Source organism: Miniopterus natalensis, chromosome 8 (assembly GCF_054644295.1).
Source record: "Miniopterus natalensis isolate mMinNat1 chromosome 8, mMinNat1.hap1, whole genome shotgun sequence".
In the NCBI taxonomy this organism is placed as follows: Eukaryota; Metazoa; Chordata; class Mammalia; order Chiroptera; family Miniopteridae; genus Miniopterus; species Miniopterus natalensis.
The window spans coordinates 18,502,872-18,528,156 of record NC_142088.1 but is presented as its reverse complement, the minus strand read 5'-3'; the positions used below and the strand labels follow the sequence as shown (position 1 = coordinate 18,528,156).

General features: G+C 38.8%; 1 protein-coding gene across 3 annotated transcripts in view; it reads left to right on the top strand.

Annotated features, from left to right (window-relative positions):
* The first annotated feature begins 5,930 nt into the window (after positions 1-5,930).
* The window catches only part of CCNYL1 (cyclin Y like 1), a 29,878-nt gene continuing 10,523 nt past the window's right edge, over positions 5,931-25,285 (top strand). Inside the window, exons 1-5 of one of the 3 annotated variants that reach the window (XM_016196714.2) lie at positions 5,931-6,192; positions 14,164-14,238; positions 15,791-15,825; positions 19,887-19,987; positions 23,162-23,197. In XM_016196714.2, coding sequence (XP_016052200.2) covers positions 5,967-6,192; positions 14,164-14,238; positions 15,791-15,825; positions 19,887-19,987; positions 23,162-23,197 — 473 coding nt within the window. In that variant the 5' untranslated portion in view covers positions 5,931-5,966. The remainder of the gene's footprint in view (positions 6,193-14,163; positions 14,239-15,790; positions 15,826-19,886; positions 19,988-23,161; positions 23,198-25,285) is intronic. The other 2 variants (XM_016196713.2, XM_016196715.2) reach the window with 2 other exon arrangements.

Below are 25,285 nucleotides of genomic sequence, written 5' to 3'. Positions count from 1 at the left end.
GTAAAAATCCTATCTCCAAATATGGACACATTTGGAGGTACTGTGGGTTTGGACTTCAACATATGAACTTGGAAGGGAGGGAGTCACAGTTCAGCCCACAACAGCCTCTTATCAGAGAAGACTCCCTGATACATTCAAAATAGTGTTCCTATTAACATATATTCATTTATTTTTTTGAAGCCCCCCCCCTTTACTTAAATATCAACCCCAGAGGGCCCAATTCTTTGTTGTGTTAACTAATGTATCTCCAGTGCCTAGCTCACTGCCTGGAGAGTATTAGGCCTCAGTAAATATTAATGAGCAAATGAATACGTATTATGAAGCCAATATAAATTACTCTGCAAAAAACCAGTAACAGAGAAGGATATTCAAGGTGTATTGTGTTGTTTTTTTTTAAAAAAAAGCACAGTTTAAAAACACTGTGTATAGCATAGTTTCATTTTGAAATCATACACATGTAATTTATCTTTATTAAAATAAAGCTTGGAGAGATATGCAACAAAATGCTAATTGTGGGTGGCTCTTGGGGTAGGGATTTTGATTTAATTTGATTTCTCTCATTTATGTGTATTTTCTAATTTCTCTTCGGTGAATATATATTACTTCCATAAGAGGAAAAAGACAATACAACTTATTAAAAGTTATTAGAAGATATTTTGTCATAACTTTTAACTGGCTATTGAGAAAAAAAATACATGGCTCATCTTTTTCAATGAGGGAGGGTGGGGAACAGAGCAAGTGGGCAATTTCTCACAGCCCAGTGGTTGAGAGCATAACCTGTGGAGTCCACCAGGCTGGATTCAAGGTCTCACTTGCCACGTTCTAGATTTGTCATCTCGGACATATGTGTCATGCACACTGAACCTCAGTTTCTCATCTGTAGAATGGAGTAATAATGGTACACACAAAACTTGGGGCTGTCTCTCATCTCTAGAGCAGACTGTAGTTGGATTCTTTTGATCTCAATGATTTGGAAATTTCAGGACATGAAGAGTGAGAGAGCAGCCCAAGTATTTGGCTCTCCCTTTATTCTTCTTAAAGGGTAGGCCAAGCAATATCCAAACACCCCTTACATTGCTTCTGGGCACAAGCCCTGGACTGACGGGAGGGGAGTATGGCACTTGCTAAAGATGCCAAATTTGAGGGGGCACCAAAAACTCAGTAATCAAGATCAATTTTTTTAAAATAAAAATTATGTTAAAATCTATAATGAACAAAATATCAACTGTGTTAATAAAGACAGGCTAAGCATTACTGATTTCTCCTGTGCCTCGGGCTCCATTTCGGCTCAGCACAGCACCGCAGGCAGCCCACAGCCTGAAGGTAGGAAACCTTCAATTGCTCAAGTCATTATTAATTACTACTTAACTGTCACCAGTTATCCAATTATTCTGAGCCTCAGGACTGGCACGGCTCACTCTGTGACTGTGTGGCCTTCAGCCAAGGCCCTGGAAGGATACCAGTAGGGAATGTGTATTCTTCTAACCCTGTTCCTTCTTTCTCCTCTACAGATACCTAATGACAGTTGCTACCTAATCACAGCCTTCTTACCTTGTTGAGGACTCTGAGGGGCAAGCTTTTCCTGTTCCTTTATAGAAACATAAAATGCCAGCAAAGCATGATTTTTACCCAAAAGAGTGCTGAGCAGACTTTGCAGATGTTACAGTCTCCTCCACTGATACTTCTGGGGAAGGGCACACTGTCCTTGGCATGCCTTGCTTCAAAATCAGGCAACAGCAGACAGCGTGTTCATGTCACGTTCTTCCCAGGAGAAGGGCAAATCCTTATGTGATGAGGTCAGCTGGGTTCCGTGTGGAGCGTTTCCCTGTGGGGCTTTCATATTACTAGATCATGGGATTTTTTTGGTATTTGTTTATGCATGTAAAGCACTTCATGGGGCATGTTCACGTGGAAATTGCTCGTTAAAAGTAGCAAAGAGAACGTTTAAAGTGTGGTTTCGTGCAATGCTTTATTTGACAGGACAACTCATTTGCTGATAACATAGAATCTAAGTTGCTCTATTAAAGTCATCACTAGACAAATATAATGTTCCTAGCATGTAGATTTTAGAAAATTTTTGCCCTTTTCTCAGTTTGATGTAATGTAAATGTTATTTTCAAACATATAAATTGAGATACCATGAAATAAACGTAACCTATGTCAAGTTTGTTTCTGAACGCACCTGCAGAAATCTGTGTTCTTTCTAGCTACTAAAAAACTCAGAGACCAAGGGGGAAGGGAGATCATTTGGATGCCAGGTAGTGTATATGGCATAGATTTGGTTATGGTAAGTTTAGCATAATCCATCATAAGGTGACGTTCTTGATGGACTTCACAACAGTGAACAAACTGGCTTTGAGAGTTTCTTTTCTTTAATTGAAGGGATGTTGCTCACCATACTTTTCCCTGTTTAGATTCATGTGTTTACCAGAGAAGTGAAACACACTCAGATTGTATATCTTATCTGTTCCAGTAAGCAGTCTGACTACTCTGAGACCACCAGGCCGTAAGGGAGGTCCAGCCAGTACCACACGTTCCAGCTTTCATAGGTCGGGCACCTGACATGTGAGTGAAGAAGTCGTCATGGACTCAGGAGACACGACATGGAGAAGACTCGAGGAACCCAGCTGACATCCGGAACTGACACTCCAGATGTATGGCCCCAGGTGAGCCATCTGGGCCATGTCCAGTTGCTAGGTCCATTCTAGCTGAGGCCTCAGTCATCCTGGAGCAGGGATAAATGGTCCCCAGTGTGCCCTGCCTAACGTCTGATCCACAAAATTGTGAGCATTATAAAATAGCTGTTGTTTTTAAAAATGCTATAGGGGCATAGATACCAAAGCGGAGGCACAAACAAGTATAAAGAATACTGAAAAATAAGGAATAGTTATAACAGTTCTTCAATTCTGATTGTTGGTACTCTCAGTTCAACTTTTTATCTATCCATTCATTCAAGAAAAGTGTATTGAGACAGCTGCAAGGCAGACATTACTATACTTAGTGCTGGGGATACAACACACACACAAAACACACAAAACACACAAAACACACACAAAAGGATAAAATAGCTCTGTCCTTGGGGAGTGTCTAACTTAATGGGGGTGCCAAACAAGTAATCAGTTCCTATACAATATGATACAAGGCTGCTCTACTGTAAGGGTTTGCAGATGAACAAATTGCACTGAAGATGCAGAATCTCCCAGCCTTGAGGGACTCAGAGACATATTGCAGAGGAGGCTCTGCTTGAGATAAGCCTCACAGGACAAGTAGAAGTTTACCAGATGGCCAAGGTGCGGTGGCCCTAATGCTGTAGCATCAAAGAACAGGGCAGCATGGATCTGGACGCTACAGTCTCAGTTTTTCTTTGCTTTCCCTGGGCAAAGCATTGATTGCACAATTAATATTTTAGAGAAGTATTCTATCTATGTGGTAAGTACAACTGAGAAGAAACAACTCATGGGATGTGGAGGATTACTCAACAGAGGCTCATCAAATGAGCACCCTACAGAAGCCCGGCCCATTCCGCAGATGCGCCAAGGCCTTAGCTCCCCCACCCCAAGGCAACTAAGTTGTTGGTTTGTTTTTAAAAGCATGTTTTCTGTTCAAATGCGACCTTTTATTTTTCAATTAAAGTTTACATTCAATATTCTGTACTAGTTTCAGGTGTCAAATGTGACTTTTTAAAAAAAATCCTCACTGGAGGATATTTTTTTATTTTTCCATTGCTTTTCTGAGAGGGTGGGGGAGAGGAGAGAGACAGAGAGAGAGACACATTGATTGGTTGCCTCCAGCACATGCCCTGACCGGGCTGGGGGATTGAGCCTGCAACCCATGTACGTGCCCTTGACCAGAATTGAACCTGAGACTCTTCAGTCCTTGGGCCGATGCTCTAACCACTGAGAAACTGGCCAGGGCAAATATGGCTCTTAAGATAGCTTTCCTGGCCCCTACATCCATCCAGTTTACTGTCCTCATCTCTTTTTACAAAAAAATTCTAGGGGTACCTGAGGGTGGATGCTGTGCTCTGAGGATAAAAGCAGATGTCTCCACGGTAGGACAACAGTCATCATGAGGAAGATTGTGTCCTAAAATATATAGGCATTGTTTCTAGGGGACAAACTTGGTTAAAAAAACTTCAAACATTTCCTTGCTTTCAAGTTTAATGAAACTCCCGCAGCGTTTCTAACAACAGCTAGATTGAGGAGGCTTCTGTGAAAGAGGCTCCTAGAAGTAACAGGAGAACACGTCAAATCATTGCAAGAAAAATGGCTCTGACTTCAGTAAGGCAGGGAAGGGGGCGGGGGAAAGCGGGAGTGTCAACAACAAAAATAAAGCTAAACTTTCAAGAAAGTAGAGGATGGAAGGTAATGTTTTCTAGCGAGGGAGAACATTTGTGGAAATCTTATCCTTTGGAAACAATATGGAGCAAGAAGCAATTTGCAACTTACAATGTGTGCCTGGGGTGACACCCTGTAGTCAGGGTTCCCTGGTTCCTTCAGGATCTCTCTGCGGTAAAACTAGCAGCAGAACTTTGAATTACTGTGAGGCCTGGCAGCCCTGAGAGCTGATAAGGGCTAATTCTCCTTGTTGCCACTTACTGCCCATCATTATACAGCATTTATACCAATAATTGAGTTCAATTAGCCTGGGAATGCTCCAGAAACTGATGTCCTGTGAAACGACTAACTCTCAGCTTCATGCATTTACAATCACTTTCCCCCCCTGCTTTCTTTCAGAGGAAGACTGTCTTCAAAAATAGTCATTTCTCTCTGTTTTTAAGTTGTTTTGTGCAAGAATGGACAAATGTAAAAAAAATTATTTTTTTCATAATTCTCCGAGTAACAAGTTGGTTGATGGATTGGTGTTTGGCGTTTGCAGATTTTGTCAAAGAAAAGAGATAAATTGAAAATATTACAAAAAGAAAAGAAAATCTGGAAACTCCTGCCCTGGAAGGGAGAGCCAGAGGCGAGGAAAGCGAATAGGTGACTCCCCGGTGCCCCAGCTGGGAGGGACCAGCTGGGTCCCTATTTTCCTGATGAGGAAGTGGAAGGGCGACGTGTCCGCGAGTCTCTCAAGACACACAGCCATCGCTGTTCTCGGAGTTGGACCCGGGCTCCAGGGCTTGCTATGGCAAGCTGCAGGCGAAAACTATCACTTTTGGAAGGCAGAGTAGGAGCTTTTAGTTAAAAAAACTGTCAACAAATGAGGGTGAACTGAATTCACCCCCTGAGCAATGCATCAAGTTAGTCAGCTCTCAGACTCGGCGAACCCGAGTTGCGGACCCGCTCGCTCGCCGCTGACGGGGGCCCCCATAGAGCCCGGGGCCGCGGGACTTCCTACCGGCACGTGTCCGGGCGCTTCCGCGGGACCGGAGAGCTCCGCGCGGCGCGCGATGAATGGAAACCGCGGTGTGCGGCGCGCCGGCCGGGGGCGGGGCCGCTGAGGAGAGGGGGCGGGGCAGCGCATTGTGAGTCACCACCTTCCCAGTGAGGCGGGACGGGGGAGAGAACTCCGGGCGTGATTGGTCCCTCGTAACCAGGTGATCGCAGAGCGCGTTCCGGTTGGCTGGTGCCGTGCCGGACAACGGCTTTCAGTTGAGAGGCGGTTGCGGGCGGAGGAGGAGCTTCGGCTGCGCTCTCTTCTCGCAGTGGTTGTAGTTTTCAACGCCTGTCTGGTCCCCACCCCTTTTAAATAAGTCGGGCTGGGCGCAGCCCTCACAGACTAGGCAACTCGGGGAAGGCGGTAGCGGCGCGGCGGCGGGGGGTGCGGCCGGGCCCGGAGCCCTGCCCGGGGCCCGGCGGCCCTGCGGCCGGGCGAACAGCGGGCGAGGCCGAGCCTGCTTGCGCGGCGCAGCCCCGGGGCTGCCCGTGCCGGCCGCGCCATTGTTGGGGGAGGGGGGCTGCTGAGCGCGGCGGAGTGCGGGGTCGGACGGAGGCGGCGACCGCGGCGAGGAGTGTAGGCACCCCATGGGGAACACGTTGACCTGTTGCGTGAAGCCCAGTGCCAGCCCCAACATGGGCCGGCGCTCGGGGCCGGCAGAGCCGGACTACGAGTCTGAGGTCTATGAGGCGGCGGCTGGGGACACGGTGGCAGTTGCACCTTCGCCCGCTGCCCTGGAGCCCGCGGAGTTGGATTTCGGAACCGGCGAGGGCCACCACCTGCAGCACATCAGCGACCGGGAGATGCCGGACGGTAAGGAGGCGACAGACGGCGGGTGGTCTGGGGAGTACCTCTGGCCACCGCCGCCCCCCGCGTCCCCGGGGAGAGAGCCACCGCCTCGGGCTCCTTCCTGCCGGGAGCCGGCTTTCCCGGGGCCGGGCACCGGGGAGGAAGGCTGGCTCTGCCTGGCGTCCCCACCCCTTATTCTTTCCCCGTCCTATCGGCCAGTTTATTTCCCTCATCACTACCAAACGCACAGTTCCTTCTGTTCCCATGTCTCAGCCCCGCCTGAGACCCTCCAGCCCTCCGCCCTGCCTGTCTGTGGCTTTATTTAACGTCTGGTGGGACTTTATGAAGACTTTGGGGTAGATTTTCTCCCTTTGCTCAATGAAAACTTTACTACCACAATTCCGGAGTACTCATCCGATCTCCCTCTTTTTACCTATCCGGATGGCGCCCAGGTGAAGGGGCCAGGTAAGGAGGGGCCTGGTGGTACCCTTGCCGCCCCCTCAGTAAGGTAGTTGGTACTCGGGACGGTTGAGACGCAAACATTTTAGGGTTGGTTACTTAAGTTCGCAATAGAGACTGGCAGAGGAGAGTCTGTCTGTCTGTTCTTAAATAGGCAGTTATCAGTTGGATAGAAGCTGCTTTATTTCTTTCAACTATAATTTGAACGCAGAAGGCAAGAAAATGTGGGAGAGGGAACTTAAAATAACTGAAGGATGTGAAATGTTTCTGCCAGTGCTGCAGAGAGCAAGGTCCCCCCCACACACTTTGACACAAACATGCCTTGTCTTACTTCAGCGACTTTGCCTGTTCTAATGGAGAGGTGGGGTGGTTCCTGAGACTATTGGTCAAAAGTTCCAAATGAGAAAAAACAAACGTAAGTTTAGACTTTAATTGTAATATAAAGGTTTGGGAGTTAAAATGCCAGATCCTGCACAAGAATGTTTGTCTCCATGGCTCCCTCTCCTTCCTCTCCCCACCCACCCATAGGATCCTGTTCAACTTTAAGAATGTTGAATAAAAGTTATAAAGACCAAACAGCTGGTTGGGTGCAGGGAGGGTAGTGCGCGGGTGGGGAGGAGGAGAGAGGAAATGCCTGATTTAAAATAATTCTGGGAAGCAACCTGGCTAATGATGACTGTTCTTTGAAGTAGAAAACAATGTATTATGAAGATGTTAAAGGCCCATTTGTTTCGTTTAAATTCGAGAATATTTTATTTCTTAGAGAAAATGTCTTATAGTTCTTACTCTATTTAAACTTTAGTTGAGCTTTTAATTTCTTTAAAAGTTAGAATAATTAAGCCTGTGAATTCACCCAGATAGTGGATGTGGCTTTATAACTGGGAAGTACTCTCTTTTCATAATATTCAAATATTGTAAAAAAAAAAGGAACAAATTATGGGAATTAATTGTACCTTTAAACCCAAGACAAGTAAGTACTTGTGAAAACTTCTGCTGTAGTTTTAGGTGCTGTAGGGTAAGCCTCTCAGTGATTTTACAAACTGGTTATTAGATGGGTGGTGTTGGATGAGAGACCAGAATAGGACTTTTATATATTCTTTTAAGATTTACAATACATTTTCATGTATATCTCATTTGGCCCTAGTAACTACAAATAAGGCTCATGTATATATTCTCCCTATATTGCCAGTGAAGAAACTAAGAGAGACTGAAATGACTGTGTCACAGCTACTTAACAGAAAAGGCTGACACGGAGGTGATAGATATGCCAAATTCAGTTCTGGTGCTTAAAAACCTCTTTAGAATGCAGATTATATTTTATAATTTCTCCATAGAGTGGGCCTATCTTAACTTACTCCAGCCTTGATTATTCCCATCAAAATTATTGTACACAACTCAGAAGGAACACTTACCTCTCCATCCTATATTTCTTTTTTCTTAATGTATTGATTTGAGAGAGAGAAAGAGAGACAATGATTTGTTTTTCTACTTATTTATGCATTCATTGGTTGATTCCTGTATGTGCCCTGATGGGAGATCGAACCCTCAACCGTGGTGTATTTGGGACAACGCTCTAACCAACTGAGCTACCCAGCCAGGGCTCCATCCTATGTTTCTAAATTCCTTATGATGAATAAGAATAAAAGTAGAAGTCATGAAATAGCATGAATTTACCAGGTAAATAAGTTGATATATTTTAAAGAATTTGTTCTGGTGACTTCAGATTGAAGCTAAGAATGCCCTAGGCAGAGGGACTTTCAGAGAAGCTGAAGAGGGCAGGTAAGGTAACAAAGGTTAAGCATAGGACTGTGATCAGGAGTGTTAAATCAGAAGAGTTAAAAAAATAGAGTTCATGATAGAACTTCCTTTTTTATGTTTAACATGATCGTTAAATTTCATTTCAATTTGTTTTTAATTTTGGGAGGAGATTCAATAAAGTGATATAAGAAACCTCAATTTCAGCATTTGCTATATAAGTTTCCATAGAAACAAGGTCAGAACACCAAATATAAAGTACAAGTATATTAAAAGTTTGCTTCTAATGTCTTTATTTCAGACAGTTTTATACCCGTTTCCCTGGAAACTAAGAAATACCTACTTCGATGTAAAACATTTCAGCTTTTCTACAATGGAGAATTGAATTATTTGGTTACTTACACAAAATCATGCATGAATGGTGCTCTACGACACAAGAACATGATTTCTTCAAGCCATTTCAAAGAGATATCCCAAGGACCTAGGATAGATTGCAGAGAAACTTAAAATAATTTTCTACTACCTTGCCTTTATCTAACTATATCTAATGTAACTGATGGTAGTATCAGTAACACACACAAAACACTTAAGGTTCTATTATCCAATTTATTACTCATCAACTTTTTATACAGCCTTTTATGTTCTGACATTGTGAGCTTTGCTAATTTGCTGGCTAAAGGTGCTCTCTCAGGTGACCCCTTCCTCCCCTTCTCCCTAAGGAGTGAGTAGGGAAGGAATATTATGTGGAAAAACCTCTGAGCAACAGATCTTTCCTCTTTCCAGTAGCTATTTTAAACCCTCTTTTGTGTGTGTGTGAGAATATTAATAAGCATTTGATGTAAAAGATTTAGAAAATCCAGAAAAGTCACTTATGCTCCTAATAGCAAGAACATTTATTTATATTTTGGTGTTGATTCTTCTTGAGTCTTTTGTATGCATATAAACATAACATTTTGTTTGTTCTGTGAAAAGGAGGTCACTCTTTATGTGCTACTTTGTAACTTTTTGTTATAAAGAGAGGTTATGACACAAAGCTCCTGGAACTGCTTGACACCAGGAGAGCGCTCCAGGATGTATTTCCATGCAACTGCATGGAGCTCTACTGCAGGCCTTTTAATAACTGTTCAGTGTACCATCAAATGGTTGGAGCATTATTCATTTACTCACCCTTTGTGGTTAGCCATCTTTTAAAGTGAAACCATACACAATCCCATTATAATGCTTTATTCTGGGGACACATAAAAATGGATGCATTGTTGTACCTCCCTGTAGAATTCAGATAGTATACTTTCTTATAACTTAATTAGGATGTCATTTTGTAGTTAAGGTGTTTTAACATTAAATGTTCTTATTCCAAATTAAAGTAACCATTGGTTTTTCACTGCACATTAAAACTCCTTTTTTAGGTTTCTGTGGTTCTTTAATTCTGAATAAGTGCTACTCTAAGATCTGAAAGTAATGCTGATCTTAGATGACAAATCGAAAGATAGCATTTGATGAAAACTTAGAAGATATAGGAAAATTGGGACAAACTTTACTGGTTTGGGTTCACTGAAATGGTTAGATGTCTGTTGGGCACCACTCCAGATGTAGGACAAACAGTGATATATACAAGACAAGCCCCTAGCTTAACTCAGGTCCTTACATTTTAGAGGAGCGCAGGGGCAAACACATGAACAATCAAGGAAGTCGGTGGTGAAAGAGCTGCTCTCCTTAAGTGACACTGAGAGGGAGCCATGTGAGGATGGAGGAGAGGCTTCCATGCAGAATTCTTCAGGTGGCAGTATGCCAAGTGCAGGCAAAGAACTGAAGGACACGTGGATGACTGCAGCAGAGGGAAAATGATGCCAGGAGAATATGGTGGGTTAAGACCTTGTGTGCCTAATGGGCCTTGACAGAAAATATGACTTTTTGTCTAGTTGTAATGGGAAAGCATTGGACTATTATATATGCAGGGAAATGATGTTCTAGAGAGAGAGAAGCCACTGTGTGAGAATAGGGTGGAAGCAGGGAGACCAGGTAAGAGCTAACAGAGGCTTGAACAAAAAACAGGGCCGAAAGGCTGATTTAAAGAAATTGATCCCCAGTGGGGGACATGCAGGAGGCAGCCGATCAGTGACTATCTCTCATCATTGATGTTTCTATCACTCTTTCCCTCTCCTTCCTCTCTCTGAAATCAATAAAAATATTTTTTAAAATAAAATAAAAAAAAAATAGGAACAAAGATCTGAATGGACAAGTCACAGAAAAGAAATGCAGACTATTTCTTTCCTATTGGGAGAAGACCCATAAACTTGTCACTGCATTCTTTGGTAAGGCTGAAGAAACAGTTACCTTCATATGTTGCTGGGGAATGCAAAATGGGGTTTGACCCCATGAAGGTGACGTTGTAATCTCACAACAATGCAAATGCATTAATCAAGAAATCCTACTTCGAGGAATTTATCCTGAAGAGTACCCCACAAATATGAAACCATACATTCACAAAGTTTTTGTTGCATTATTTTCAAAAGAAAAATATTAGAAATAACTCATGTCTAAAAGGGTCTGGTAAAATAAACTAGTACGTCCACACAGGAGAGAACCATGGAGCTATAATAAAGAGTAAGAGCTTTCTTTACTGCTATGTGGTAATCTCTAGGATACGTTACATGAGAAAAAGGAAGGAGAAGATATAAGTAATCTATATGACAGAATCAGGGAAAGTATGTATTTGCTTATTTTGAAAAACCCACTGGGAGAAATTCTTGCTAATTGTGTGACTATATCATTCCTTTCCCTTTAGTGGGCAGCTAAAGCATGTATTTACTTAAGACGATGCTTGGGTATATTTAATGAGTGGACATTTCATACACTCTCCAATGTAATGCTAAACATTCTCATTTTGCTTTTGAGTTAATTTGTGAAAGATTTGTAATTTGTTGTGCTTTATGTGTTACATAGACTGCGCTTGCATTTCATTTGATTCTCACAATGGTTTGAGTATAGGAATTATATCTGTTTTACATATAAGAAGACAGGTTTTGAGTGGTATAAATTTGAGTTGCCCAAGGTTTGAAAAATGATGCTTGCAGGAGCAGGAATGTTAATTCCAGATTTATAGCACATAGGAATAGAGTTTATATAACGACACATCATGTGAGCAGCTTTGGGGATACTACCTTTTTTCCTCACCCCCTTTTTAAAGTGTATTAAAGTAATTAAATGTAGGTTAAAATAGTAACATTGCATAATGTGAAATGAAATTGAGGTAAATTGCAACTCAGAAATGTTCTTAAAGTCTGAGACACTAAGCAAAGTACTTGTGCACTTCTCTATGTGAAGTGTCACATCTTAGTCACAGTCACTAAAAGATGGATTGACAATTAAACCAAGCAAGACTGAGAACCAAGGTAGAGGCAGCTGCAGGAGTAGTTTGGAAGCCAGAGTTAGGATGGTCAGAGGCTAGGAAAGCAGAAGCAAGGCTCAGGAGCAGTAGACTGGGGGGAGCAGGCGCATGCCGTGTGCCCTCTGGTGAGGCAGGCCGGCTCAAGGCCATTGGGTAGGAATTTCCTGACGGGTGACAAATGCGTTCTGAAAGAGATAAAATCATCATTGTATATGGTAATTGTTAGACCCCAAATTTTGTGTTTGGGCCATGAGACTATTATAATGATTAATAAATGCAATGCATAGTATAGGGATGATAGAGCAGTTCAGTAAATGCAGGAAGCCTTGAGTAAACAGGTGCCCATCATTTGGCCAGAAACTGCTGACATTTCTATTTAATTGGAATATATTAACATCATTCTGTCAGATCATTTCTTGGTCACCATCCTCATATTTTGACAAGGAAAAATAATTTATTGACAGTTAACAATTGCATAACTTCAGTATACTTTTAGTCTTTAGTAATGCATTTTATTTATTTTAAGGTTATTTATATTTTCATATTTTTAACATCTGTGCAATTGAGATGGATCTTAGAATTGATAGAATCTTAGATTAGGGGAAAAGCAGTATTTGATGTCAGTGGGGTTTTACACATTTCTCCCTCTTGGGAATATTTACATTGAGACCTTAGTTTAATTTTTTAAAGTCATACTTTCCCTGCATCAACCTATCATGTCAAATTAAGTTGCAATTTAAATTAATAATATAAAAGTGGTAGGTCTTTAAAATGCAATTTTAATCACAACCCCTAAATAATTTTTTAAAACTTTATCATGCCATAGGCATTTATACATAATATGGCTACTTCTGCAAACATTTTTGCTTATTTTTTAGATTAAAAGGCAATATATTTGCTTTACTTTTGGTAGCAAATAGTCTTAAATCCTTTCAGAAGCCTGAGGTTAGAGGCAGCTGTAAAAGTTTCTGCCTGTCACTTTATGCACAACTGAATTAATTTATTTTTCTAAATAACTATCATTGTCTCATTTTTTAAAGTATGTGGGAAAAAACCCTTTAAAATAGTTTTATGGGCCTTTTACATAAGAATGTTGAATACAAGCTCCAAAAGCAGTTTAATGAACTTGAAATTCAGTAAAGGAATTTCCTTAAAAAACAAAGCATTTGGTTTAGCTGTATAAATTTCTAGTGCTGGCAGTTCAGGTTCCTGTTGAACCAGGAAGTCCCAAATTATGTTTGTGCAAGATTCTGTTACTTGGAGGAAAAAAGGATTCCAGGTGGACGAGTTTGTGAAAAGCTGTGAGACATCATTCATTACTGACTGATGAGTTTTTAACAGCAATGTGCATTTCGATTCTCTTAAGTAACGGGATATAGTGTATTTAGATTTGACCACCAAACACCCTTTTAAAAATAGAACCATTATTATGTGGTTTGCGAAATAGTGCCTTAACCATTCCTCTTTGAGGATCTCGGTTCACTTTCTTACAAGGTTGGTTAAGTGGTTTGAGTGGGACATTACTGAGGAGTACCATAGGGTTTTTGTTTGTTTGTTTGTTTGTTTTAATGACAACTTTATTTTGTATTCTTGCTGAAATAGACTATCCCACCTTGGTGCAAGGTGGACTGCAGGCAGACCTTCTGTTACATAGGTACAGAAAATTCTTTTACAAGCAGCCTATGATCAGCTGCAGAAAGAATTCTTATTGAAGCCCCAAAATAATTATGACATGGCAGGAAGAAGAAAGACTTTAGCTTTGGAAATTGAGGGCAAAAAGTTTAAAACTCACTTTTATGGAAGTATTAGAAATCATTATCCCTAAAGTATACCGGTAGATTAGAACATTGAGCTTTTATGCTATCCTTTTCAGTCTGCCACGATGAATAGCCCCCAAGTAAAACACAGCAAACTGAATAAGTTCATTTGTTGAATGGAGTTAAAATTAACCCAAATGTCTAAAGAATATTTGCCAGAAACCACTCATTTGATTTTGGCATATTTAATAAATTAGTTGGTATCTGACAGTAATTGGCCACAGTAGAACTTGCTTCTTGAGACTGTTCCTGGAATGTGCTAGTAGTATTAGCATAAAGGAGGGTGACTATGTATTTTTAATTGATAAATAGAAGGGGGAAAACACATATATTCATCTAAAATTTTCATAGATTATTTAGGTGCAAGTTTTTTAAAAAGCCTAAGACATAGCCTGGTTTTGCATTTTTCCAGCAGAATTTTTATATTGTTGGCTTTACTAAAATTGGCTTGTTATCATTACTAAAAACTCTTCCCAGCACTGTTAAACATGATCAGTATTGATGTATACCTTTTCTTAAAATCATGTTTTTCTACTCAACTAAATTATCACTCCTTTTTCTCTTCTTTTTATACAGAGTTAGCTTTGGAATCAAACCCTTCTGACCATCCAAGGGCAAGCACAATTTTTCTGAATAAATCTCAAACGGATGGTAAGACAATATTTTTTTTCCTCTGAAAAGAAGATTGAAAATTGTTTCTGTTTTATGTATTAGAGAAAGTATTCAGTGAGGAGAATAGGTAGACGATCTGTTTACACATTTTGCCACCTCTTTATGAACAGCCAGTTGGCCGTGTGATGTAGGTGTGGTCTGTTTCTTCACAGACAGCTGGGTCCTTTTCCCCTTGCTCCAAAGAGCACACGTTTTAAAGATGAGTGATAGGATTTAGGTCACAGGTTTTCATTTGAACAAATCAAAAAAATCAGTTTACGTATGAAGATGTAGCCCGCTTTACATAGTGCTCCACCAGATGATCCCATCTCACATCCAGATTGATGCTACTCAGAATTTTTAAGCAATTCAGAACTTTCTCATCTTAATGTGATGCTGTGCCAAAGGTACATCAGGGCAAACACGTCCCTGTGGGGTTGCCCAGGTTAGCCTCAGCGAGTGTAAATTTTCTGTGTTCTGTTCGTTCTAGGATAACAAGCAGAACTGCAGGATTTTAATACTCCTGCTTGCCTGCTTATTTGCCTTAATGTTATGTTAAATCTAGTTTACTTGCTTAAAAAGCCACACATGACCAAGTTTTCCAGTTGATTATGACAGTGGACATACAAGAAGTGAGGGTTCCATAATGTTTGAAGTATTGCAGCACAATAAACAATGGGCGTTTCTAACCTGCCTTTTCATGGTGTATGTGTATTGAGCAGATCATTTTTTGTTAGAATGGCTGTATTTCTCAGTTTCTTCCAGAGCCATGGACTGCTCACATGTAGGGAGAGCTCACATGCAGAAAGAGAGTTATCCCGTGGCTCTCTCCTCAGTTCTAAGGAATGTGTGCTTATGCTCGTCTCACACTGAAGGCGGCAGTGTGGGAAACAAAGTACAGCCCAAGACCCTCTTTGGACCTTTTCTTCTTCTGGCCTTTGTGAGAGCAAATCGATTTAGTGTGCTGTAGATTTTTTTAATTAGGTTAGCACAATCATTTTTAAATTTAAATAGTTACTTTCCAATTGAGTAAAGACATTTATTTTTTTAGTAAGGTATTTTAGTTGATTACCAGTGAGTGGTTCAGGATGCTTCCGGGGATGCTGGTGCATCTAGGGGTTAGTGCCTGGCCAGAAACTGGTTTTTAGAGCTGTCAACTGCTAGATGCTGGGGATTCAAGTGAGGTGGGTATAAATGTAGGATTAGACACTACTACTGGGTAGTCGTTCAGATATGTAACAGGTACAATTTATTAGCTAAGTTTCTCACCTGGCCTAATTTGTTCTGCCTTTTCTTCTGTACATGGAGAGTCTTTCATTTGTACTTAATATAGACTCTATTAGGTCAAAAAGTAAAACCAAATTTTTAGATTTACTTTATGGAGCCCATCCTACCAGGTGATTTAAATTACAAATTTTGTTGGAAATTATCTTTAAAAATGGAATGGAATTTTGTCTCATTTTGTATGTTGGTAATGTCAGATAATCAGCAACTTTTTATTTTTCTATGGCACTTGTATCAGAATTGATCAGTTAATTTTTTTTATTCTTAGTGCGAGAAAAGAGGAAGAACAACTATGTAAACCATGTAAGTAAACAGTTGAAAAGTTAAGAAACTAACAGTTTGAATTAAAAGTTGTCTGCAATGATTCCTAAAAAATATAATGGGTCCAGAACCATTAGCATGGACATCTTGTAGGTTTTCTAAATCTCTTTTGTTTTCCTAATTATCAAATGTGTAGTGAGGAAAGTCTTTGGCTTAGTAATGCCCATTTTTTTAAGGGTTCTGACATTTACGTTAAATTTCAATAACATGGTTGTGGTATAAAGATCTGCCTTATTTTTTTGCCTTAATTTTTAAATCTTATTTTTTAACAAAAGTAATGAAAGTCTAATAGCTAAGTTAATTTTTAGCACTGTTTATTGACCTCCTGTCATAGCAGGTGGAAAGTTTAGTTTTCTCACTCCACCATGACCTTACTTCCCTCCCTCCATTCCCCCAACATGTTACATGGTTTTTCATTAAATCAGAATCAGTGTTTACATTATTATGACTATACAAATATTTTCTACTGTTGAGCCATATATATAGTCCTCTGGCTGTGCCACTTCCTTGTATACCCTTCATTCTTTTTCTCAAGTGTAACTGAGATCTGAGCACTTCTACACTTTCCAGGATAATCTCACCCCCCTCTTCCTAGCCAAGATTTCACATCGTCAAATGCAGTAAGTAGGCTGGTCTCCCTGCTGTAAGAAACGCACGCGTGCACGCGCGCGCGCGCACACACACACACACTTTTTTGTACCTAACAAAACTAATAATTTGACAAATATGACTGTCAAACAGAGATACTACATTTATGCTACATTAACTTAATATCTGATAATTTTTCATTTTTGTGTGTATGGAATTAGTTTCCTGACTATATTTTCTTGCCTGTTCTTTAACAACAATTTCCCTCCAAAATGTTGTAACACTTGTCACATGCCTATCAAAAATATTTTCCATCTACTAAACACATCTGTTCCATTTTTTTCCTTGGAAACAACCTTCCTTAGCCTTTTATCATCCTACTCAAGTATAAACTGGTTTTCCCTAGACCTGCTCTGTGCTTATTTCCCTGGCATATCTCTCTGAAGTCATCTGAGATCTCACATAACTGCTCTCTTGTGTTGGATCCACTATATCCTAGATTCTCTGTTTCCCTCTGTCTTGTTATACTCCCTTGTTTTACTGGAGCACATTTCCCTGGGAAGTAGTACATGGGCAGAAGTTTTTAGAGATCTGGCCTCTCTGAAATGCCTCCTATTTGATCAAGCATAGAATTCTAGGTTGCAGCTAATTTTTGCAGTTCTAAAGACATTTCTACTGTTTTCCCATTTACAGTGTTGCTCTTAAGTCTGTTGATGTTGTGTGATACATTGTATATTACCAGTTTTAGTCATTTTCCCCCATCCCTTCCTTCCCTGGAAGCTTTTAGTATCTTCTCTATTCCTGGAATTCTGAAATTTAATAATATCATTTGGTATGTACCTTTTCATTTTTTTTTATTTTTATTTTTTGGTGGCCCTAAACCTGCAGATCTTCTCTTATTTCAGTGATTTATGTACCTTTGGTTCTGCTGGATAAACTGGCTTTTTTATTCTTGCCCCAGCCACTCTTTGTAGGCACCAAGTTTGTGCTTCTTTTGTTCTGTCATGTCAGTTATTGCTCCTTCGTCTGGTCTTCAGCTTTCTAACATTAACAATTACCTGATGTTTGTCCTATATTGTGTATAACCTTTTTTTATGCCTTTAAGTCCATTGAGATATCTCTATAAGGAAGGGGAAAGAAAGGAAACAGGTTTGTGGTCAATCCAACATGTTTAAGTTAGATTTACACTTCAAGTATAGGTTTAGTTTAAAGTTTTAATTCAGTATAATGATATTAATTTGGAGAATATTTTTGGCTATATCAGTAATTAGCATACTACACTTTTCTTAATTAAGAATTCTATTCAAAGTATGCACCCTGCCATATTGTCCCATTAATGTGCAACATAGATGGAGCAGTTTTCATTAATGCATAAAGTGTTAGAAATTTTTAACTTCATTAAAAGTCATTAATTCTTAATATTCAAAACTTGTAAAAAAGTAGAAAAAACTAAACTTCAGCTTTATTTTTTAATGGGTTAAGATGAGACACTGAGCATAATGGGTGGGGGCAGAATTTCAACAGGTACCTGACCTTTGATAGTAAGGTTTGGGTTGTGACTTACTAGACTTCTAGGTATGATTGTTTTTCTAGTCTTTGCCATTGAACCTTAAGTCTACTTAGCGTACCCCCTTCCCTTTCTTGTAAAGATTGTAAAAGTCCCATCTATTCTGTCATTAGTGCTGAATGAATGAAGATAAAGTGTGATTCTTTGTCCCTGTCTGTTCTAGTGACCAACTTTAATAATATCTGTGAACATTAAACTGTCAGTGGTGTTATGGCTGTTTAATTTTTTTTTTTGGTATTTGCATTTCTTTATGTTTGTCAGTATAGTTTATTGAGATTGTAAGCCAGCAATAGTAAGGCTTTAACCGTAAAGGACATGTGTCTTAAAATTTCAAGCAAGATGAGGAGAAAGTAACCCCCTGGCAGCCAAAATGTCCAGGCTGTGCTCAGAGGCACAATTCTGCCACACTCTAGTGAATACTAGTTACTTGATCCTGAAAGTTTGAACAGTTGGCAGGAGGCCTGGAGTGATGGGCAAGTGTTTATGTTTCTTTGGTTGGATCTATCCAGTAGATTGTAAGTTGCTGATTTACTAAATAAACCCCCATAGGTCTGTAAGCCCATGTCTAATTAAAAATTTTAAATGTTTTAGCACTAATATTTTCAAGACAAACCAATATACATTTATAATAGAAAAAAACTTAAATAGAGGAAAGGGGGAGCAAATATCATCCAAGCTTTACCAACTAGTCTGTATTTTGGTGCATTTTTCCCGTTTTTTTATACTCCCTCAATGTATAGGTTTTTAGTCATAATTAGACTTTATTATGGTGTATTATATGCCACATTACACCTCAATATTAGTGATCTTAAAAGTTAACCGTCCATTTAGAATGAAATTATTTGGATGAATTTTCATTTTTTATGCTCTATTTGTTTTTTGAGATCCCAAAAGTAAATTATACATTAACTACATAGCTTAAGTAACAGAGTTTTAATTATAGTTAAAACAGTTCTAGCTTGAAGGAGAATTTATTCCTCCAGATAGTGGTACTTTTCAAAAATATACTGTCTGGAACTTTTGGTTAATGGCTTTGCAGTAAAACATCTGAAACAAGTGAAATGGTGTTTTATATAATAACATATAGATGATGTTTCCGATTATTTGCTAACTGGCAGTTTTTAAATGCTCTGTATTTTAAAAGGCATCAACTAGCTTTTCTCCCTACCCCATATTTTGTGTACTTGTGGGGGATACTGATGGGGAAAGCATGACAGCATGATAAAAACTTTTATATTAATATGAGGAAGGAAGGCTCATCTGAATTAGTTTTTAAAAATACAGCAAAACCAAGCATAGTAAAATTATTGGTATTCTGTAATACTAAAGAATACTGCTATGACTTTCAATTACTTACAGTGACTGGGAATAGTTATTGGCCTTACTTTAAGGAAGAGAATTGTCCTAACATAGTTTAGGCTATTTCAGTATTTGATTATTGCTGTATTGTTGAGCTTTTTACAAATCAATGGATACTTCTAAAATAAATGGATACTTCTAAAGTGTTTTAAAGATAGTTTATTCTCTAGAGAGTCTCAAAAAGTTCATTGTCACCTCTCCAGTACCACTGCAGATAAATTCTAATTTGTATCTGTAGTAAGATTTACCTTTCCGTTGTGATTAATTTTAAATAATTTGTCAGGCACTAGTTGAACTCCTAATTTTTCCCAAATCTGTGTTCAGCAGTTGGAGGCAGGAGAAGAGTAGGAGTCCTCCCTGTCCATAGAGAAGCTTGCTTTGTTATGAGGAGGGGGATTCCCTGTAAGCAGCTCATGGAGTATAAGAAGAATCTTAATGCTTAATTGTTTGACATTTTAACCAAGGAAAAAACACACTTTTATAGGTTTAACTTACTGTGACATTTTCTTCTATTTCCCTTCCCCTTCAGGTATCTCCAGGGCACCTTACTAAAAAATATAGCTCATGCTCAACTATATTTCTAGATGACAGCACAGTCAGCCAGCCTAATCTTAGAACCACAGTACAATGGTGAGTACAACTAGGCTGCCAAGGGCTGAGTGACAGACCCCGTATGCTAAGAGCATCCTAGCCACACGGAATTGCAGCCATTTGATTGTCCTTTTTAGTGATCAAGTTAAGCAACTGATGCCAATTATATATTGATTTGAAGGACCTAAATATAAATATGAATTTTCAATTTCCGTTTTCACCTTAGAGTGGATGGAAGAAGGGAAGGCCAGTTAGCAAATAAGAAATCCCAGAAAAACCACTTACCTTTTTGATAACATTTCTGTTGTTAAGACATTGTTGAACTATTATAATAAAAAGGAGAGGTGCTTTTTGATTGGATGTTTCTAGAAAAAAAGTATTTCTTTATGAGATATAGACCTAAAACAATGTGTACTGCTTTGGAAGCTACTCTTGGAAGAAGGAACAGCTTGTCCCCTACTGGCACCAGAGTGTATGTGCATTAAATTTAATTGGATTTTGTCACATTTTCCCCATCATACATTTTTCCCCCTGCACTATTTCTGTATAAAATTTCACTTCTCCTTCCATCCCCCAGAGAGGGGGGAATGCATCAAGCCAGTCTTAAGGAACAATTTTTCAAGTTAAATTTCTTTGTAGATATAATTTGTTCAACTCACATTTTAATTTAATAGATACAGTAAATTTCATTTTATATATGCATAGAAACTTAGCTATAGTCAGGTTTATACTTAAGTAAACGTGAACAGTGAGTTGTGATGATGAAAACTATTCATTAATTTCTGGGAGCACCACATAGTCCACAATTGGAGATGCACTTTAAAAACACCCTAATATGAACCTTTCAAGTGCATTTAAAAGAGAAATAAAGCAAAACAGGAAATAGAGCTTCTAATTCCCACTGGGGCTGACAAGGAACATTATCAGTGTCTCCTTGGAGTATGAGTGTTTATTTTCCAGAACAGTGTGGGACATGCTATCTGGAAGTATTGATTTCCTCATCCCAAATTTTACTTTTCAGTCTTTAAAACATAATTACCTTATAAATTTAATTTTGTTTCTAATGTACCAGCTTTTTTGCTGATTAAATTATCAGTAACTTTTACTTTAATTAAAAACAGCAAGTTCACATCATACTAATGTAACTTTATTCTCTCACTTATAACAGTAGCTGAGATCAAATTGTGTTTCAACAAAAACAGCCTCCTCTTTCTCAAGTCCTGAGCTTTGGCACCTATTGAGTAATCACTGAATATTGTCATTCAGCCAAGACAAAAAATCCATGAGTAAAAAACCACTCGACTTTGCATTCTGTAAATTCTTTTGAATTCAAAAGATCCTGATGTGACAGCATATAATTCAAAAGTAGTTTTAAAGATTAACCTTGCTTAGACAAGTAGGTTTCATGCTTATTTCTCCAAATTAGTCTAATTTTTGGAAGTACAGTAAGTTTTAATTTGCTCTCATTAGGTTTTGAAAATGATCATTCAGTACATTCACTATTAGTGAAATAAAGGTTTACTGAGAAAATTAATAGAGCTAATTGGCTTTTAGAAATTATTTTGAAAAACTACTTATCATGGAGTAGTAGTACATTGTTCTCAATGGGGTGGGTGAGCCTTATTAGAATCACTTATGCAACTTTTTTCAAAATATGTGTCTCTGAACACATGCATTCCACCCCTCTCCCCCAACTACTCTCTCACTCTCACAAAGCTTTTGATAAGTTGAGGAAGGATGTGAGGCATGATTATATGGACAAAAGAATCCAGAGTGATTCTGATCTTTTTTAAAAATTTGATTTAATTTTTTCCATCACCATTTATCCCCTCTATGCCCTCTTCCACCTCCACCCACTCCCCTCACCCCTGCCATCAGAAGGATGTGAGGCATGATTATATGAACAAAAGCATCCAGGCGATTCTTATCTTAACCCTAATACATGTGCTCCCAAACTTTGCTGCACATTGTTATCACTAGGGGAGCTTTAAAAACAATCCCATGTCTTCCCAGTGCCATTTAAATCAGAACGTCTAGAGATGAAAGCCAGGCAGTTTCTACAGCTTCTCCGATGATCCCAATGTACAGAAGCTTAGAAACCACTGCCAGGTGAGAGTGTAGGAGAAAGAGAACTATTTCTCACTGTTGGCCGGACCTTAAGGCAGTTTTAAGCCTTGGTTGCCTTCTGTAAAATGGGTTGTTGAATTAAATGTAATCTAAGGTTCAGTGGTCATTTTCAGCTTGGAAATTTTATGCTTTGGATTCTGTGATTTTGAAATCAATTTGATGATGAAACTGTTTGAAGCACTATAGAAGTATCCATCTTTGATGCTAACAATGGTATAGGCCTTTTTACAAGAGCTAATATTCTGTAGACCTAAAAAATTATAAAATTCAGATTTGCCTTCCCTCAATTATTTTGAGCTTCATTTTAGACATTGAGGGCAAAGAGGAGAAGCATATAACTTAACCAAGAGAACCCCTTTGTTGCCTAGTACACAATATCTTTGAATAACTTAGGAATACAGTAACTTACACAGTATCTGAGGACACATCTGCTCATTAATATTTCATTTAGGCTAATTTGGAAGTAACTTATTAAATATTACACTGTGTAGTATTATGCTGCATTGTTAGCACTGCTTATTTAAGGATAGTTAGACCTATTGACTTTGTGGGTTCTTATATTTGCTATTAAATTTTCTGATAATTATATAAAAGTGATCTTAAATTATTTTATCTGGTATAGAGCACTTTATTTACCTTTAGGGAAATGATGGAAAATGGGTGGGTAGGTGGATAGTAAACTAAATCAACTGAAATGCAGGGCCTAACAATCTTTTTCAAAAAGCACAAAAACTACTGTATGGCTTAAATTTAAGCCTGGGTACAAATAAATATAACTTGTACAGGACAAAAAAGTCTGTGGGTGTGAGGGCAAATGACAGGGGAAATATGTAATAACATATAATAATCAACCAAAACATGTCTTCTAACAGCATATTACCTAGCATTTTGGTTCTCCTATTTTTGCTGTAAGTCAAAGAACTAAAACAAGGGGAAAAGTGTCCATATGATAGATACCGTTATGAATGATGATTTCAAGGACACTGGGCAGCTGGGAAGGTCTTCCCCCACCCTAACGCCTTTTTAAAAATGTGTTCAGACCTAACATATTAAAATCAATTGTTATAATTTTTTTTCCCTCTACAGTGTGACCTTAGCGATATATTACCACATAAAGAACAGGTGAGTTTAAAAACCTATCTTGTTGTTCTAGTTAATAAATTTACCAGCTGTCAAGTTTAGTGTTAGGTAATAACTGTAGCCATTATTGGAGTGAGCTGTGGAGTGCTTTTATTATGTTATTGAAGTGAATCATTTGTTTTGGGGTTTTTTTTTGGAGTTTTAATGCTTAAGTTATTGTGGATCCCAAAGAGTATTTGTATTAGAAATTAAAATTGGGAATTTAAAAATAAGACCAGTATGTTAAAACAGGATTTTTATAGCACTCTTGAAGTTTTGAGCTAGATAATTCTTGGTTATGGCGATTGTCTTGTGCATTAGAGGATATTTAGCAGGATCCCTGGCCTATGCTCCCTCTACTCACTAGATGCCAGTAGCACTCCCTCCCCACTTCACATTGTGACAACAAAAAATGTCTCCAACCATGACCAAATGTCCTCTGGGGGACAAAATCATCCCTGATTGAGAACCATACTACTAACATAATTTTTTATGAAAAATAATTGTTTTTCACAACAAAAAAGTTGAATGGAAAGTGTGTCATTTATTTACATTTTTGCAAATCTTCTTAATGTCTGGCTTAGTAGAAGATAGCTGATTTTCATGTATACTCTGTCTTAAGTCATTGGCAATTACATCAGTCATTTCAACCATTAGTTTTGAAAAACTAATATGAAGAAGATCCAGTCTCATGTAGCTATATGGTTAGAAAAAGGTGTATTTCTAAAGTCTTCAGATAATTGTGGATATTCTTTGATACTATACCAAAAGTCCACAAGTGCTGGATTCTTAAATTAGTTACAATGGAATTTTAAATCATATCCATAAACTTGAAGTAGGTAATTTGTTAAATTAATACCCATTGATCTGTCATGTATGCTAAATGGATCTTTTACTTGTACATGATTTTATAATATTATGTATTGGTCATTTGGAAAGTATTGGTTCACATTTCTTTATAAAGTGTCAAAAACTTACTTTTGTTTGTATCACCACCAATCTCATATAACTATTGAAAAGCCATCAAGCTCACTAAAGAAGGTACACATATTCCAAAATCCTGACACTTAGCTTGATAGCTTGAATCGTGTCATTGGCAACAAATATACAAGTTATTTTCCTTGAAATGACAGGCTCACTTTTTGTTTTTGAGAGAATGACAGTTGTACTATCAAATAAAGATGTTATTCTATGAAAAAAGTGGTTTCTTCAGCTCACAGCTAAGTCAGAAGTGCTTTTCCTTAACACAGCCACATATCAAAATACAGAAGTGCTTAGTGCATACTTTATGTTTATTCAGAATATAAGAAGGATCAAAGTTTAATAACGCTATCAGTTTTTACTGCTTTATCAAGGACTTTATTTTCTCTTTTTTTAATTTTAATTTTTTAAAAATATGTCTTTATTGATTTCAGAGAGAAGAAAGGAGAGGGAGAGAGAGAAATAGAAACATAAGTGATGAGAGAATCATTGATCGGCTGCCCCCTGCATGCCCCCAACTAGGGATCGAGCCCACAACTCAGGCATGTGCCCTGACCGGGAATCAAACCCCGATCGCCTGGATCCTAGGTCAGTGCTCAACCGCTGAGCCACACTGGCGGGGCAAGTCTGTTCTTAAGTAAAGCAGATTTCTTTTTTTCAGCTCAAGTGGCAGTGAAAAATAGAATGACTACTACTACAGTTTGGTACCACTGCCTTGATTCATGCTCAGAAATCAGTTTTACTCACTTTTGCTTTTATACAATCTTTGCAAATGTCAGTGTAAAAGCAGGCGCTGCCTTAATATTCCTATAAAAACAGTTTTGACCTCATGGGCCTCCTGAAATGGGTCTAGGGGAACCCCAGAGGCCCACAGAATATACTTGGAGAACCACTGTTTAAATGAGCAGAGTGCCTGGCCGGGCGTGGCTCAGCGGTCGAGCGTTGACCTAGGATCCAGGTGATTGGGGTTCGATTCCTGGTCAGGGCACATGCCCAGCCAGGTTGCGGGCTGCAGCTGATCAATGACTCTCTCTTCATTGATGTTTCTCTCTCTCTCTCCCTCTTCTTTCCTTTCTCTGAAATCAATAAAGATATATTTAAAAAATAAAT